Source organism: Mirounga angustirostris, unplaced genomic scaffold (assembly GCF_029215605.1).
Source record: "Mirounga angustirostris isolate CCGP_5_RB_7025 unplaced genomic scaffold, mMirAng1.0.hap1 SCAF_11, whole genome shotgun sequence".
Taxonomy (NCBI): domain Eukaryota; kingdom Metazoa; phylum Chordata; class Mammalia; order Carnivora; family Phocidae; genus Mirounga; species Mirounga angustirostris.
This window is the reverse complement of record NW_026991719.1, coordinates 38,891,030-38,905,710: the sequence shown is the minus strand read 5'-3', so window position 1 is coordinate 38,905,710 and position 14,681 is coordinate 38,891,030. Positions and strand designations below refer to the sequence as shown.

At 42.4% G+C, this 14,681-nt stretch overlaps 1 protein-coding gene and 1 long non-coding RNA gene across 13 annotated transcripts in view; one reads left to right on the top strand and one right to left on the bottom strand.

Moving 5' to 3' along the window:
- The window catches only part of KDM6A (lysine demethylase 6A), a 208,808-nt gene extending 204,866 nt beyond the window's left edge, over positions 1-3,942 (bottom strand). For 2 of the 12 annotated variants that reach the window (XM_064573951.1, XM_064573955.1), the window contains exons 1-2: positions 3,419-3,942; positions 3,141-3,204 (exon numbers count right to left, since the gene is read on the bottom strand). In XM_064573951.1, the coding sequence (XP_064430021.1) occupies positions 3,141-3,204; positions 3,419-3,579 (225 nt within the window). In that variant the 5' untranslated portion in view covers positions 3,580-3,942. The remainder of the gene's footprint in view (positions 1-3,140; positions 3,205-3,418) is intronic. The other 10 variants (XM_064573959.1, XM_064573958.1, XM_064573948.1 and 7 more) reach the window with 6 other exon arrangements.
- Positions 3,943-4,330: 388 nt separating this feature from the next.
- LOC123845784 (uncharacterized) lies at positions 4,331-13,152 on the top strand. The gene is made up of 2 exons (XR_006791089.3): positions 4,331-4,767; positions 4,908-13,152. It is a non-coding gene; the product is annotated as an uncharacterized LOC123845784 (long non-coding RNA).
- Positions 13,153-14,681: the final 1,529 nt, after the last annotated feature.

Genomic DNA, 14,681 nt, shown 5'->3' with positions numbered 1-14,681 from the left:
TTGGATAAAGTATTGTCACACCTGGAAAAGGAACATACAAGTTTAGGGGCAAGTAAGAGACACTTATTAAATGTTTAAAACTTTCCAAAGCTTTTTTTTTTTTTTTAAAGATTTTATTTATTTATCTGACAGAGAGAGAGAAAGAGAGATCACAAGCAGGCAGGCAGGCAGAGGGAGAAGCAGGCTCCCCGCCCAGCATGGAGCCCGATGCGATGCGGGGCTCCATCTCAGGACGCCAGGATCATGACCTGAGCCAAAGGCAGTCGCTCAACCGACTGCGCCACCCAGGCGTCCCTAAAACTTTCCAAAGCTTTTAAGTCAAGAGTTATCTTTTCTTACACCTACAAAATTTGAATTTTAAAACTTGAAAGAAGATCCAATAAAACATATAGGAATAAAATCGTTTGAAAACAAGTAGTAAGAGCTAAGTTTCTGTCAGAAATAAAGTTCTACAAGGTGCAGACCAAATTTGTTGGCGGGGTGGAGAACTGGCAGGACAAAAATAGCAGCTAAAAACAGAACCCTGGGAGTTATTCAATTCCATTACATGCCCTCAGGTAAGTAGCCTGAACCAACCCCAACAAAGAAAAGTGAACTCTTGTTTTTTTAAGACTTTCAGAGAGTAAAAATTCTGAAACCAACACAGCTCAACATTACACACACACACACACACACACACACACACACACACACGTCTGTTGTTCCCCAGGACTGTTCAAAAGATGGATGAAACTAAATAATGAAACTAAATAATTCAATACTTCCGATAGCAGGACCCCAGCTCATTCATTCTATTCAGAATCCAATTCGAACACAAGTTGTGAGGTTATATAATGTCAAGCTTTACATTACACATTTCGCTGGTATGTTCAGGCTCACAAGAACTGCATGAGGTTGCAAGCACATACTCTAGAATGTTTTAATGTTAAGGCTAATGAGTCTTGACCTAAATAGGTAGGACCTCACAAGCACGGAGTCTGAATAAAGACTTTTTTTCTTCAGCTCAATGAACTACTTAGTAATTTATCAGATTATCCAGTGTTGTATAAAGCCCTAATTCTTCCCCAAAACATAATGAAGCTTCGCAAATTTCTCATTTATAACATGTTACTGTATTCAAACATCAAGAAAGTAATGCACACTTTCACAAAAGATATTTGAAAACATCGACTTCTTTACGTTAAACACAATAGCGCATAACTGCAGGGCTCAATATTACAATCTGAAATCCAGTATTAAGCACCATCCGCTGTGAATCTACTAAATACAAGCATTCTGAGACATGAAATCATCAACTTGCATTTTACACATTATCCACATAAAACCTCAGATTCCATTTATTTCTTCTTTATCATAAACCAAAAGCAACAGATTTAGCCAAACTTTTCCAAATGTGTTATCTTTGCAAACAATTTTACCAACCCCTAGTTAGACTGGCAATAATCACTTCAAAATACAATGATGCTCCCTTATATTTAAATATTTTATCTAATCTTTTGGGAGGACAACTTTGACAGCAGTCAACTGTTTTTAATATTTTAAATACTCAGAAAAAAAATCTTCAAGGCTTTAATCATTGAGGCTTGAATCATTTCAGAGCTAGTCACTACTCATTTTTCCAGTGATAATTTTAATGAAACCAATGAATACCTACATCAACAAAGTTTAATTCAAGTTTCCTGTATCAGTCAAAAACACTAGGCTTACTGGAAAGGACTATTTCTTTAGGTTTCTGGTCATTATTTGTGACTGAAACTCCTTACACTTAGTTACCTTGAAACAAAAACAGAAGTTAATTACAGATAAGAGGAATTAGGGACTCTTCTAAACCAAACTACAGACAAAAATTGAGCACAACTAAATAAAAAAATCAACTTAAGAATAAAATGCTAGGCTTTAGTCATTTCAAACTTCCTTCTCAATTCTAACAAATAAAGCTAGGTGTCAAACGCAAAGCTACTGATTTCAGCTTGAAAAGAAAATGTCTAACGGATGCAACACCTATCGCGCACACTCCCAAGTTTCACGGTCCCAATTAAGAAACCGTACAAATATCATTTCAGCCGTATTTTGGTCAGGAGAGACAAACTGATGCAGACAGATCGAGACTCCACAGCCTTTGTTCAATAGCTTACGGATGGGCAACTAAATGTGCTACAGGTTGATAAGCATTTACCAGGCTTATGAATGCTGCTTCCAAGCTTAAGAAAGGTACAAGAATTCTATATGCAAATCATCTTGGACAATTTTTATTAAACACCATCGAGCTACACACTCCGAAGGAGAGGCCTATTCATCGCTACTATTTATTTCCATGTTTACCTCTCCTCCCTCCCCTCAAACCCCCCCCTTCACTTTCTCCTCCCACCCTGTCCCGCCATCTTGGGCCGATAGGAGCAGCCATTACTTAACTAAATGACAGTGCCAACAACTTTCCACACAAATAAACAGAGACTACACCCCGAATCCCCCCTAGCCTCCCCGGTCGGACACACAGGAAACGAGACTCCAAGAAGAAAACACATTCACAAATAACTGCAAGATTTCTGTGGCAGAAAGACCCAAAAAGTAAACAAGTCACCTAACTTCAGGTAAAACACATACCAGTCGAGATGCATGTCAACAGCCCAATGCAAACTCTTCACCGCCCTAAACTATATGCAACTTCCCCCTTCTGGGAGCAGGGACGCAGGAAAGCCCAAAACGTCTGGTTAACAGTAGACATTACGAACAGCCTGCCTGAAGCAAAAGAATAAAAACCACGGGAAACAAGTCAGTCAGAAATTTGGGGAAATCTGCACACATTTACGATCCCTTGACACTGAACAGGCACCTCGGAGATCATCGGTCTACCTCCAAAAAGCCGTAAAATGAGAGGCGATTTTGTCGACCCAGCTGAGCTCGGCCCCAAAGCGCTGCTGCCTCTGTTCCTTCAGCTACAAGAGGAGAGAGCGATTTCGCAAGGGTACAAGCGAGGTATCCGAGGGTGGGGGGAGAGCAAAGGCAGGAAATAGTTTTCCGGAAGCCCCTCGGCCATCATCCGTGGCCACAATGAACGCCGGCCGGGCCGCGGGGCCCGGGGCGGGCCGGCCGCCGGCCGGGGAGTCCGTGTCCGCGCTCCGGCCCGCGGGCTGCCTTACCTTGCCCAGTAGGGCCTTCGTCCTGGCGCCATCTTCATGAAACCTCACGAACCCGAAAAGGCGGCTGTGGGGAGAGACACACGCGGCTCGTTAGAGCTCCGGGAACGCCACCGATCCACCCCTGCCCGAGCCCGAGGCCCCAGCGGCGACTACGGCACGGAGAGCGCCAAGCCGAGGTGTCCGCCCCGCCGCCGCCAGAGGCAAGCCGCGCTCGGGCCTCCCCGGAGAGCGGCGCCAGCCCGTCCGGAGCCGACCGGGCGGGTGACGGCGGCCCGTACCTGTCCAGTCCGCCGAGCGCCTCCCTCTCCTCGGCTGTCAGGCTGGGGGACGCCTCCTCGCTCTCGCCGCTCGCTTTTCCCGCCGCCATTTTCTTTTCCTCATCACCGAAAGCGGCGGCGGCAGCGGCGGCGGTAGCGAGCGACACTCCGCAGGATTTCATGGAAACGCAGCGAATTCACAACTCCAACGCCGACACCCCCCCGCGGGCCGGGGCCCGCAACGACGCCCCCAATCTCCGCTCGGGACCGGCACACCAACTTTGTCGCCGCCTCCTTCTCCGCCGCGGGCGGCAGCGACGAAAAATCCCAACACGGCGGCGGCGAAGGCGGCGGCGGCAGGGGCTGCGGAGCCCCCGGGTCGGCAGCGGCGGCGGCTCGGCTGTAGGGTCACATCGCGGGGGCGGGCGGGGGGCAGCCACAGGCGGGGACGGCGGGAACGGCCGGAGCGCGCGGGGCTGGGGGGCAAGGGGGGGATTCGTTGGAGACAAACTTCCCCGGCACCAGCACAAAGTTGTTGTAATTGTGTCACACAGCGAACCCCACGCCGCCGCCGTGACCCCCCCTCCGCGCCCGGCCAGCGCCGCCAATCGGCGCCGCCCGCTCGCCTCACGTGACCTTTGTTGACTCACGTCAGCCGTGGCTCCACTCAACTTGCTAGCTGCCGAGCCCCGCCCACCGAGGCCGCCACCGACGGGGAGCGGGACGCAGGCCAATTCTGGCCGGTGGTTGGCTGCTGGGCCCGTCTGTCGGGAGGGGGAAGGGTTGTCACCGAGAGGCAGCAGGCTGTTAGGTTGTGCTAGTTAAATACACTGGGGCAGAGAATGGAGGGTCCGGGCCGTGTCACCTCGGGAGCCGCGGCGGGATTGGCGGGGGGGGGGGGGGGAGCGGGGGGGAGCGGGGGGGAAGGGCGAGGTCCGGCACCGCCCGCGGCGGGCGTGAGCAGTGAGTAAGGACGCCATGGACGGCCTTTGCCTGCCCGAGAGCTCGGTGGTGGGCCTAGACCACGGCCCCCGCAGTCCCGCGCTCCAGGGGTCCCGGGCCTCACAGGGCCTGATAAAGGTCGCTTCGCCGGGAGGCGGCGCATGGCCCCTGACCTCCGCCCTCCGAAGAAGGAGCACACTTTTGGCACCGCTGGAAATAATGGCCTCCGCGAGGAGCGAGCTTGGGAGCGGCTGCTGGCCCCAGCCGGGCGGCTCGGGCGCCGCCCTAAGCCAGGCCTGCGCTCCCTGCCCCGATCCCCTCACTCCCGCGGAAAGTGAAGGGGGAAAGTCCTCCTGATCCCCGGCCGGAAGGAATGAAGAGTCGCCCATGCGGTCTGGCTTGCCAATCTCGGCTCCCCACCGCCAAAGGTCTGTTGGCGGCACTTCGGGGCCAAATTTTCGTGCTACCTGCGTTTTATCGGTAGTTCGTTATGATATTGTAAGAAAATAATGACAGTTGTTAAGCAGATCTCCAGAATGTTGGTTTCGGTTTCTGTTGCTGGTCTCAGGTTCCTTCATGGAAGAGTTGGGGCTGCTTGTGGACAGGCCTAAAGGAAGACAGTGAAGATCCTTATCACAGCTTGCAGCCCAGAAGAGCTTTTTCTACCCCCCACAACATGCCTTAGACAACAGTAACACTTTCTTGTTCTAACCCTATCTTAGATGTAAATAAAAGTCACTAGTCTGGTTTTCAATCCGAAGTGTAATCGGGAGAAAAAGAAAACATGCCTTCAGTCCGTTACTCTTTTCAAAAAACAAATTTAGTAAGATATGTCTCATGTAATAGATCTGTTACAAGGCACACTTCCGGTCTTCAGAGATAGGAAAATATCAATTGATGGACATACGATGACAAGGTTTCCTTTATAAAAATGGACTCTTGTCTATTTTTTAATAACGCAACCAATAGACGAGATATATTTGACTTGGATTTCAAAATATAAGGAAGACAATTTAGTGCTGACTCAGTAATCCTAGCAGTATTCAGTAAGAAGCTATAGAAATCCCAGCTGATTTTGCACACAGACACGGTTTTAAATTGTTCCCCTGAGACCAGTAACTAGACTAACAAACTGTAGTTTCATATAGATTATATTTCATGTTTAATTACTTTCTCTGAAACACCTTTTCCATTCTTTATGGTATTCAATTTTATTTGAATGAGTATGGAGAGCTGAATGTTTTCTACAGCTAAATTAACACATGCATTGTTAACTTTGTCACACGACCTTCAAAGCCTGGGAGATTTTGACACCAAGATCTTCCCTCTCCACACACACACTTAGACTGGCGCAAGCAGATAAAATTCAGCCAGCATTTGGCCATCTTCCTGGAGTTGGCGGTTCTTGACTCGAGCCCATAAGAATTATAAAGCTACCCACCCCAAATCCCTCAAAACCTTTCCCACCACATAATCATCACTAGCTAATAGCAGAATTGCATTGAGTGGATGCAATGGGTGGTGGTGGAGTCAGGTAGACCTAGATTCAAATCCTTACTGCACAGGCTGTGTGACCTTGGGAAAATTACCCTCTAAGCTGGAACTACATGTCTAGTCCAGTTACAGATATCCATCCTCCATTATGAAGCATGAAACAACTTTTATACAGTAACATCAATCTTTATATCACTATATAATTTTTTAGATCTCAAAAGTTTATAATTTGTCAAGTAAATGTATATACAATAGGTATGAAGCCTCCAAGGTTTAGGTCCTCACTGGAGAGAGAAATGGTGAGATAAATGATTGTGTGATTATTTCTATGCAAAATGAATCTGGAAACCTGTACAGACAGCAGAGAGGTTGAGCCAGAGCATGAATTGTGAAATCATACAGCTCCAGGTTCGAATCCTAACTATACCATTTGATAGCTGGGTGACCTTACACAAGTTAGTCTAGTTTGAGCTTCAGTGCCCTTATCTGTGAAAAAGAAAATATATCCACTTTACAATGTTATTTTGACTATTAAATGCCATAAGGTAGGTAAAGTGCCAGATACATAATATACATTCAAAGACCTCAAAGAAAAAAAGGGAGGAAGGAAGGAAGGAAGGAAGGAAGGAAGGCAGGCAGGCAGGCAGACTGGAATTTCTAAAATCCTTTCTTGCTTTCACATTCTGGGTTCTAGATGTATTGATCACCACTCTACCAATCACTGCCTCCTTATCCCTCCCCAGCCTCTCTATAAACCCAACACATAGTTCTAATCCACTTTTTACTTAAGGCATATAATCTCAACATTGCTACATCTCCCCTTTATTCTAAAATTAAACCTCATATCACTTACTACTGATTCTTATTTCATAATTCTAACAACACACTAGGAGCAGGGGAGAGTAATTTGAGTGTACCAAGTTAATATGACTAATATATGCATAGATAAATCAACATTTTAAAATTATATAAATTTGTGTCATGCTGAGTCCGATTATGGACTAATTAGTGTATAATTTGTAGTTAATACTTATATAAGTGCCACCAATTAATATCAGAGAAGAAGCCCATTCAATTATAGGAAAACAAATTTAACTTTCGAACAACTAAATACTTAACCTGAAGCATTTAGGAATATGTAGTTCTTTCGTAATGTTAGTGTCATGTAACCCATACAGATAAAAAGTCACACAGTAGAGTCATGATTTATCTAGTGTTATAATTAGAACCATACTTTTTTTATATCAAAAAAAGTACCAAAAAAAAAAAAATGTACCAGCTCTTCCCATACTCACCAGTGTCCTAAAGATTACCCACCTGATGTCCAAACATGTTGATGACCAAAATAAATACAGAGTAAGGGTTGAGGGGAGATAGGGAGCCAAGTACAGACAGACTTTCAGTTATTACAAAAACTTCAGTGGTCAAAATAGTTTTGAGACTTCTAAATGAAGTCAAGACCACCCACACCCACCAGGAACCTAGATTCCTACCCTCACCAGGCTGTAAAGAGACACCTCAAATCACCACCACCACCTCACTGGGGAGGCTGGACTTCCACCCCAATCCAGCAGAAATGAGGGATCACTACCCCTCCCTGCTGAGTTGGTGTGAGAGGAGGCCTACTGCCCAGTGGTAACCAGGCCACCACTCCCATGGTGTCAGTGGAAGCAATGTGGGGAGCACTAATGAGGCACTCCCACACCTCCCAGCCAGGGTGATATCGATGGAGGCCTACTGGGGAGCCAGAACTCCCATCCATATCCAGCAGTAACAAGAAGACCCTCCCCCTCCACCAGTCAACCAAGGTTGAGTAGGGAACCTGGACTTCTTCCACCCCTACCTGAAAGTAGTAATAGGCAGTGTTTTCCCTCCCCCGACCAGAAGGATGCCAGAAGAGGCCTGCTAAAACAAGATTCCAATGAGATCCACAGTCTCATAATACCAAAAATGTCCAGGTTTCGATCAAAAATCCTTCATACCAAGAACCAGAATAATTGGAGCTTAATTAGAAAATACAACCAACAGATGTGAACACTGAGGTAAATCAGATGTTCAAATTATCTGACAAGGATTTTAAAGCAACCATCATGAAAATGTTTCAATGAGCAATTATGAACCCACTTAAATGAAAAACTAGAAAATCACAGCAGAGAAATAGGAAGTTTCAGCAAAGAAATAGAAGATACAAAGAAGAACCAAATGGAAATTTTAGAACTGAAAAATATAGTAGCCAAAATAAAAACCAAATATATGGGCTCAACATCAGAATGGAAGGGATAGAGAAAAGAATCAGTGAACGTCAAGACAGAACAACAGAAATTACCCAACTTGAACAACAGAGAGAAAATAGACTGAAAAAGATAATAATAAACAGAACCTCAAGGATCTGCGGGACTGTAGCAAAAGATCTAACACTTGTGTCCCAGAAGGAGAGGAGAATGGTCAGGGCCCAAAAAGTATGCAAAGAAATAATGGCTGAAAATTTCCCAAATTGACATGGTCCCTGTCCTGAGCTCTTACTTGGAGAGTTGTATAAATAAATTCTATACCATAATGCACAGTGCTGAGTGCTGTAAGCTTTGCCCAAATTTCTGTGGATGCTCATGGAAGAGGCATCTTTATCAGCTTAGAGGGACCAAATAAAGCTCCTAGCAAATAGATTATGGATTAGTAGGAACTAGGGGGTGGGTGTAGAGGTGTGTGTGTTCCAACCACAGGCAGCAATGTGTCTGCAAAAGCACAGAAGCCTAAGAATATGAGAGTTACAGTAACTTCAAGAAGTTGCGTATGGCTGTGACCAAAAAGGTAAGGAAAGAACTGGGAGTTAGAGTTGGAAAATTAGAAAAGCATACTCAAGAACCATACTGACGGGTTATAGTGATTTTAGGCACAGAAATAATAACTGTAGAGTTGCTATTGGTGTTAGTGCTGCTGCATTAAACAGATTTCCTTTCACCTGGGCTGAGCAATTGGCACCAACCTCAATGAGTATTGGCTAGCCAATTGGTCTAGCCCTTTTGCTAGACCAGGGGGCAGAAAACTACAACCTACAGGCCAAAACCAGTCTGCCACCTGTATTTGTACAGCCATTTTGTCATACATTAAAATTATATGAAATTCAAATTTGGCTGTCCATAAATAAAGTTTCATTAGAACATAGTCATGCTCACTCATTTATGTATTATCTATGGCTACATTCACAAGGCAACACACAGTTAGATGGTCACAACAGAGAATGTATGTGGTAGTCTCATCACTTTCCACTGCTGCTTAGTGCCCTACAAATCACAGTAATCCTGTTATAGCTTGGCAGGGTTTCAAGTGCCACACATATAACACCATTACATTTTTTTATTATCAGTACACGTCTATCATGTCTATCATGTCAAAACATGAAAAAAGAGGAAAATGGGCTTCAAATATCATGCTTTTAAGGCACAGTAGAATGTGGATGGTTTCGTTATAAATTTGATGGCAAAGCATTTATCATATAAGTCAACGTTATTAGGCTACACTCATCACAATTTTCCCAAGTGCTAGGAAAGCAACAGTGAGAACAATTAGAGGATTTAAAACAGAATATTTCATCACAGCAGAATTTCTTCACCAAAATAAAAAATGAAAAGGAGACTGCAACCGAAGCCATTTTCTGAGTGGCTCATTTCTTAGCCAGGCAAGGGAAGCTGTTTAATTAAATTGTGTCGGATTGCACCAGCCAAAGTAATATGCCCAGAGAAAATAAATTTAAGGCTATTAACCTTTCAGCTTGGAACAGTTGCTTAAAGAGTTGAGGACATTGGGAGCAACATCAATAGTCAACTAAAAAACAAGGCAATTACCTGAGTGGTTTTCCCTGGCTCTTCATGAGTTAACAGAGAATACAGATACTACTCAATTGTTATTTATTTGAAGAGTCAATGCCCTGTTTGAAGTGGCTTCAGTTTCCAAAGAAGCTGAAAAAGCAGTGATGCCCTACAACATGAAGTGGAACCTGCTAAGATGTGTTACAACTGGTGGTAGCAAGAATAAGCGTGACGCCGAAAAATGCTTATTGGAACAAATTACAAAGTTGGTGAAAATGTAAGACATTTAAACCCTATGGCTATTCATTGTATTACTCATCAGTAATTACTTTGTGGTAATATTGGAATTTAGCATGTGTTATTGAACCAGCGGTGTCCCCAGTAACTTCATTCACACTCATGGACTTAACCATCATCAGTTCTGTGAATTTTTATCAGAAGTAAAAACTGAATATCCTGTCTTGCTCTACCACAGAGCAGTTCAGTATCTTAGCAGCGGCAAAGTTCTACTGTGATTCTTCAGAGCTCAAGACCAAAATTGAGAATTTTTGAATGAGAAGAACAGCCCTCAACCCCTATTATCAACCTATGAATGGCTTTGGAAACTAGCTTTTGCTGGAGGCTTGTTAATAGGTCTAAATGAACTTTACCACTTCCAAGGTAAAACAACATTTACACATAAGCTTACACAACAGTAAAGTCATTTTGATGACAAATAACATTGCCCAAACTACAAGTACTGTCAAGCCACTTTCTATATTTCCATGCTATCAAAACTTAAAATAAGAGGCAAATTATCTATTCCTATACAAATTTACAACATGTATATTTTCCAAGTTCAAGCCTCAGTTCCAAGTGACCTCAATTTTTCAGACCTCAGTGCAAGTGTAAGGAAATTTCCGTATTTTGAAATTCATTTAACAGGGCAATTGAGTAGTTTCTACCTAAGCATCATTTGGAAGTGATTAACTGCAATGTAATGATATACTAAAAGGCAAATTTCAAGAGAAAAATCTAATAGAATTCTATAAATGCCTTCCATGCAATGAACATGCTCAATTAAAATCATATGCGCATGGATTGATGTCAGTGTTTGGCAGTGCCTATCTGTAGGGAAAGACATTTTCAAAAATGAAATACATAAAATCCTATTACAGATCAGCATTAACAGATGAACATTTGCAAACTAATTCGATGATAAGCAATACTAACTTTGAACCCTAATTAAGCAAAATGTATTCCAAAAACAAAGAATCCCATTTTTCTCATTAGTAGACCTGTATTACCAAAACTACTGAATTATTACTACTGGGTTTTTAATTTCATCAATACAATATTTGTGGAAATTTGATTTTTCTCTTGCTATGTAAATACCTACATAATATCTTTAATTTTGCCTCTTGACCTGCAAAATCTAAAATATTTACTGTCTGGCCCTATGTAGACAAGGTTTGCCAACCCCTGGTCTACCTAATTGATTCCATGGGGACTTCTAGACCAAAATGATATATTGTTCTTTGTTCCCAAATATATCCTGTCCTAACATCTCACAAAAATCCCCTCAAATACATTAAAAAAAAAAAAAAAGACAAGATTTCACAATATCAAAGACTAAAACTGACAGGTAATCTAAGTCTTGGATCTGGGTGAAATTGATGTTAATTATGAGGCAGATGGTCCTAAATGGCTGGATTAAGAAAATGGCAATCATGGTTTACCTGTGCTTCATTTCCTCAAAGACAGTGACTGAAAAAGGTAGGAAGCCACTTATTTAAGGCCCACACTCTATCCCCTGATGACCCACCACCATCTGTCTCCCAATTCACACACATGGTGCTTAAACCAACAAGAGATGGCAGTTCTCTCCCCTTGAAGGCTGCTCACCAGAATACTGATCCCTACCCCCACCTCCACACCATATCCTCTAGACTCCTCTATTTCCTATTTATCTAGGCAGATAGATAAAACAAGTGGGCAGGAAACAGGACAGAGATTGGGAGGAGACTTACATTTAAGGAAGTGCAGTCCCCATAACCATGGCCAGCTTCATGGGAGTGCAACCTCGGCAGGCACACAGGGCCCTGTGATAAGAAGGGCCTCGGACTTGGTTTAATGTTCTGCTGTTACCATCTTGAAATTCTCGGTTTTTTAACAAGAGGCCCTGCATTCTTTCTCATTTTGCATGTAACTTTCCTGCACGTTAAACAGCCAGACCTGGCCAAAACTTTCAGGAAAGGCCAGCTTCTTGAAAATCCCTGAGAGAAGCCTGTGCTAGGAACTGTATTGTGATTGGTATCACACTAGTAAATAAGCTTGCCCAGAAAAAAACAAATGTCAGTCGGTCTGATTTCTCACATCTAGAGTTTTAGAAAAATTGGTGACCCCAAAATATAATATATGGGTCGTCTTTCAGTAAAGAGGTCAGAAAAACACTCCCTGCTCTTTAAGGGATCATAAAAGGTGAAGTTAGACTATGTGGACATTAGTGTGCCCTCCAGCTAAAGACTGGAGATGGAGATTTCGCCACTATTTCCATAGACAGATGGTGGACCTGGAGGTAACCCGTTCAATCACCTGTGGACAGATACTGAGCCTACAGAAACCTTGTTTTATTGGAGAGTAAGGAGAATAATCAGCACAGAGCTATGAGAGGAGCAGAGCATCTAGAAAAATCAGAGGAAATGAGCACGCTTCTTCACCATGATCCAGAAGAAACCTGTTGATATTCTTAATGCTTCTGTAGAAAAAAAGAAACAGAAGGAATGAATAGGTGGGACTGAGATGAAAATCTAATAGAATGAGATGGAAAGAGAGACAGACAGGGTAAGAAAAATGAGCAAGTACTCTAAGAAAGCAAAAACAAAACTAAAGTACACACTGGAGACAGTAAAAAAGGAGAATTTATCTGGCAGAAAATTAAGTTTGGTGTCAAGAACAAAGCTGATGCTAAGAAACCGAATGGAGTGGAAACAGACAGACATGGAAACAATGAGAGAAGATGAGGGCTGTGAAGAAAATGAAGAACCAACATATGGATAATTGGTGTTCCTAAAACAGGAACAAAGGCAAGTGGAAGAGATATCTACAAAGAAAGTAAAACAGAAACATTCCTGTGTTGAAGAACAGTGTCTGTTAATTGAAAGAGCCCACTGTGTTCTAGCCAAAGTCAATAAAAGAGGATGCACAACTGGATACATTATGACAAAAGTGTTAACCTACAATATTGTCTATAATTGTTCAGGCAAGAAAATGAAGTCAGATTGCCCAGATAAAAGCAAACATCAATCTGTCTGATTTTTCATATCTAGAGTTTTAGAGAGAAAAATTGGTGACCCCAAAATGTAATATATAGCTGAGTCGTCTTTCAGTAGAGATGTCAGAGAAACACTCTGCTTTTTAAGGGATCACAAAATATATCACATTCTTGAAAACATTTGTTTGCAGTATTTTTCAACCAATCAAGAGATGAAGTAAAAAAAAAAAAAAAAAGGAGGGGGCTCAAGAATGGGGAGGTCATGCAGGGGAGCATTATCATGCCAAAATAGAAGTGCACTTAAATAATTGCACCATATCTAATTATAAAACTAAATCTGAATCACAATATTTTTTCTCAAATTAGGTACTGAATTTTAAAAATAGTAATATGAGTAGGGGCACCTGGGTGGGGCAGTCGGTTAAGCATCCAACTTCTGGTTTCAGCTCAGGTCATGATCTCGGGGTCATGAGATCAAGCCCCCTGTAGGCCTCTGTGCTCAGCGTGGAGTCTGCTGGAGATTCTCTCTTCCTCTCCCTCCACCCCTCCTGCTCGTTTTGTCTCTCTCTCTACAATAAATAATAAATAAATCTTTAAAAATTGTAATAAAAGTATATAAAGCTAAAACCCAAGTTAACATTTTCATGGGTTAGAATGGGGAATGAAGTAAAAATAAAGTGTGCTTAATCTTATATCTCAAAAGTGTTATTCAAGGGGTGCCTGGCTGGCTCACTTGGAGTAGCCTGTGACTCTTGATCTTGGGGCTGTGAGTTTGAGCCCCACATTGGGTATAGAGGTTACTAATAAAATAAAATAAAATAAAATAAAATAACTTTTTAAGAAAGTATTCAAAATATGCCATTTCATAAAAAAAAAAAGAAATGCCATTTCACTCTGGACTCATCAATTAGATAAAAATAAGTTAAAGAAAGCTTTTGGAAAAGATATGTGCCAGGTAATATATTTACCATATCAACTTGGGAAATAGAAAGGTATAGTAAAAAGTACAAGTTTCCCCTTCCTCCAGGTAGCCACTTTCAAATAATAGAATAAAATACTTTCAAAAACAATGGAAAAGATGGAAATGAAAATAAAGAAAATGGAGGAGAAATATTAATAAGTCACAGAACAAAATGGCATAAAACCAAAGATTTCAGAATTTAAAAATGTAAATCCCCTGTTAAAAGACTTGGCTGAGTAAAAGAAATTTTAGTATAATCTAGTTATAGGAGACATACCACTAAAAATGACATTATATGTTACAAAGTAAAAAATAAGAAAAGACATATTAGACAAATGCAGACCAAAAAGGGGGGGGGGGCGAAGGGGAAGGAGTTGGCAATATTTGAGCATCAAAGACAAAAAGCATTAACTAGGGGCGCCTGGGTGGCTCAGTCGTTAAGCATCTGCCTTCGGCTCGGGTCATGTCCCAGGGTCCTGGGATCAAGTCCCGCATCGGACTCCCTGCTCCACGGGAGGCCTGCTTCTCCCTCTCCCGCTCCCCCTGCTTGTGTTCCCTCTCTCGCTGTGTCTCTCTCTGTCAAATAAATAAATAAATCTTTAAAAAAAAAAAAGCATTAACTAGGCAAAGAGAGTTAATTTTATATTAGTTAAAGGGTACAAATAAAAATTCTCATCGAGTTGACATTCAATGCCAGACCATCAAATACCATCCAAATATACAGATATATCAAAATATACAAAACATACAGATCTTCCTTGACTTATGATGGGATTACTTCCCAATAAACCCATTGTAGGTTGAAAATACTGTAAAGCCAAAATTGGG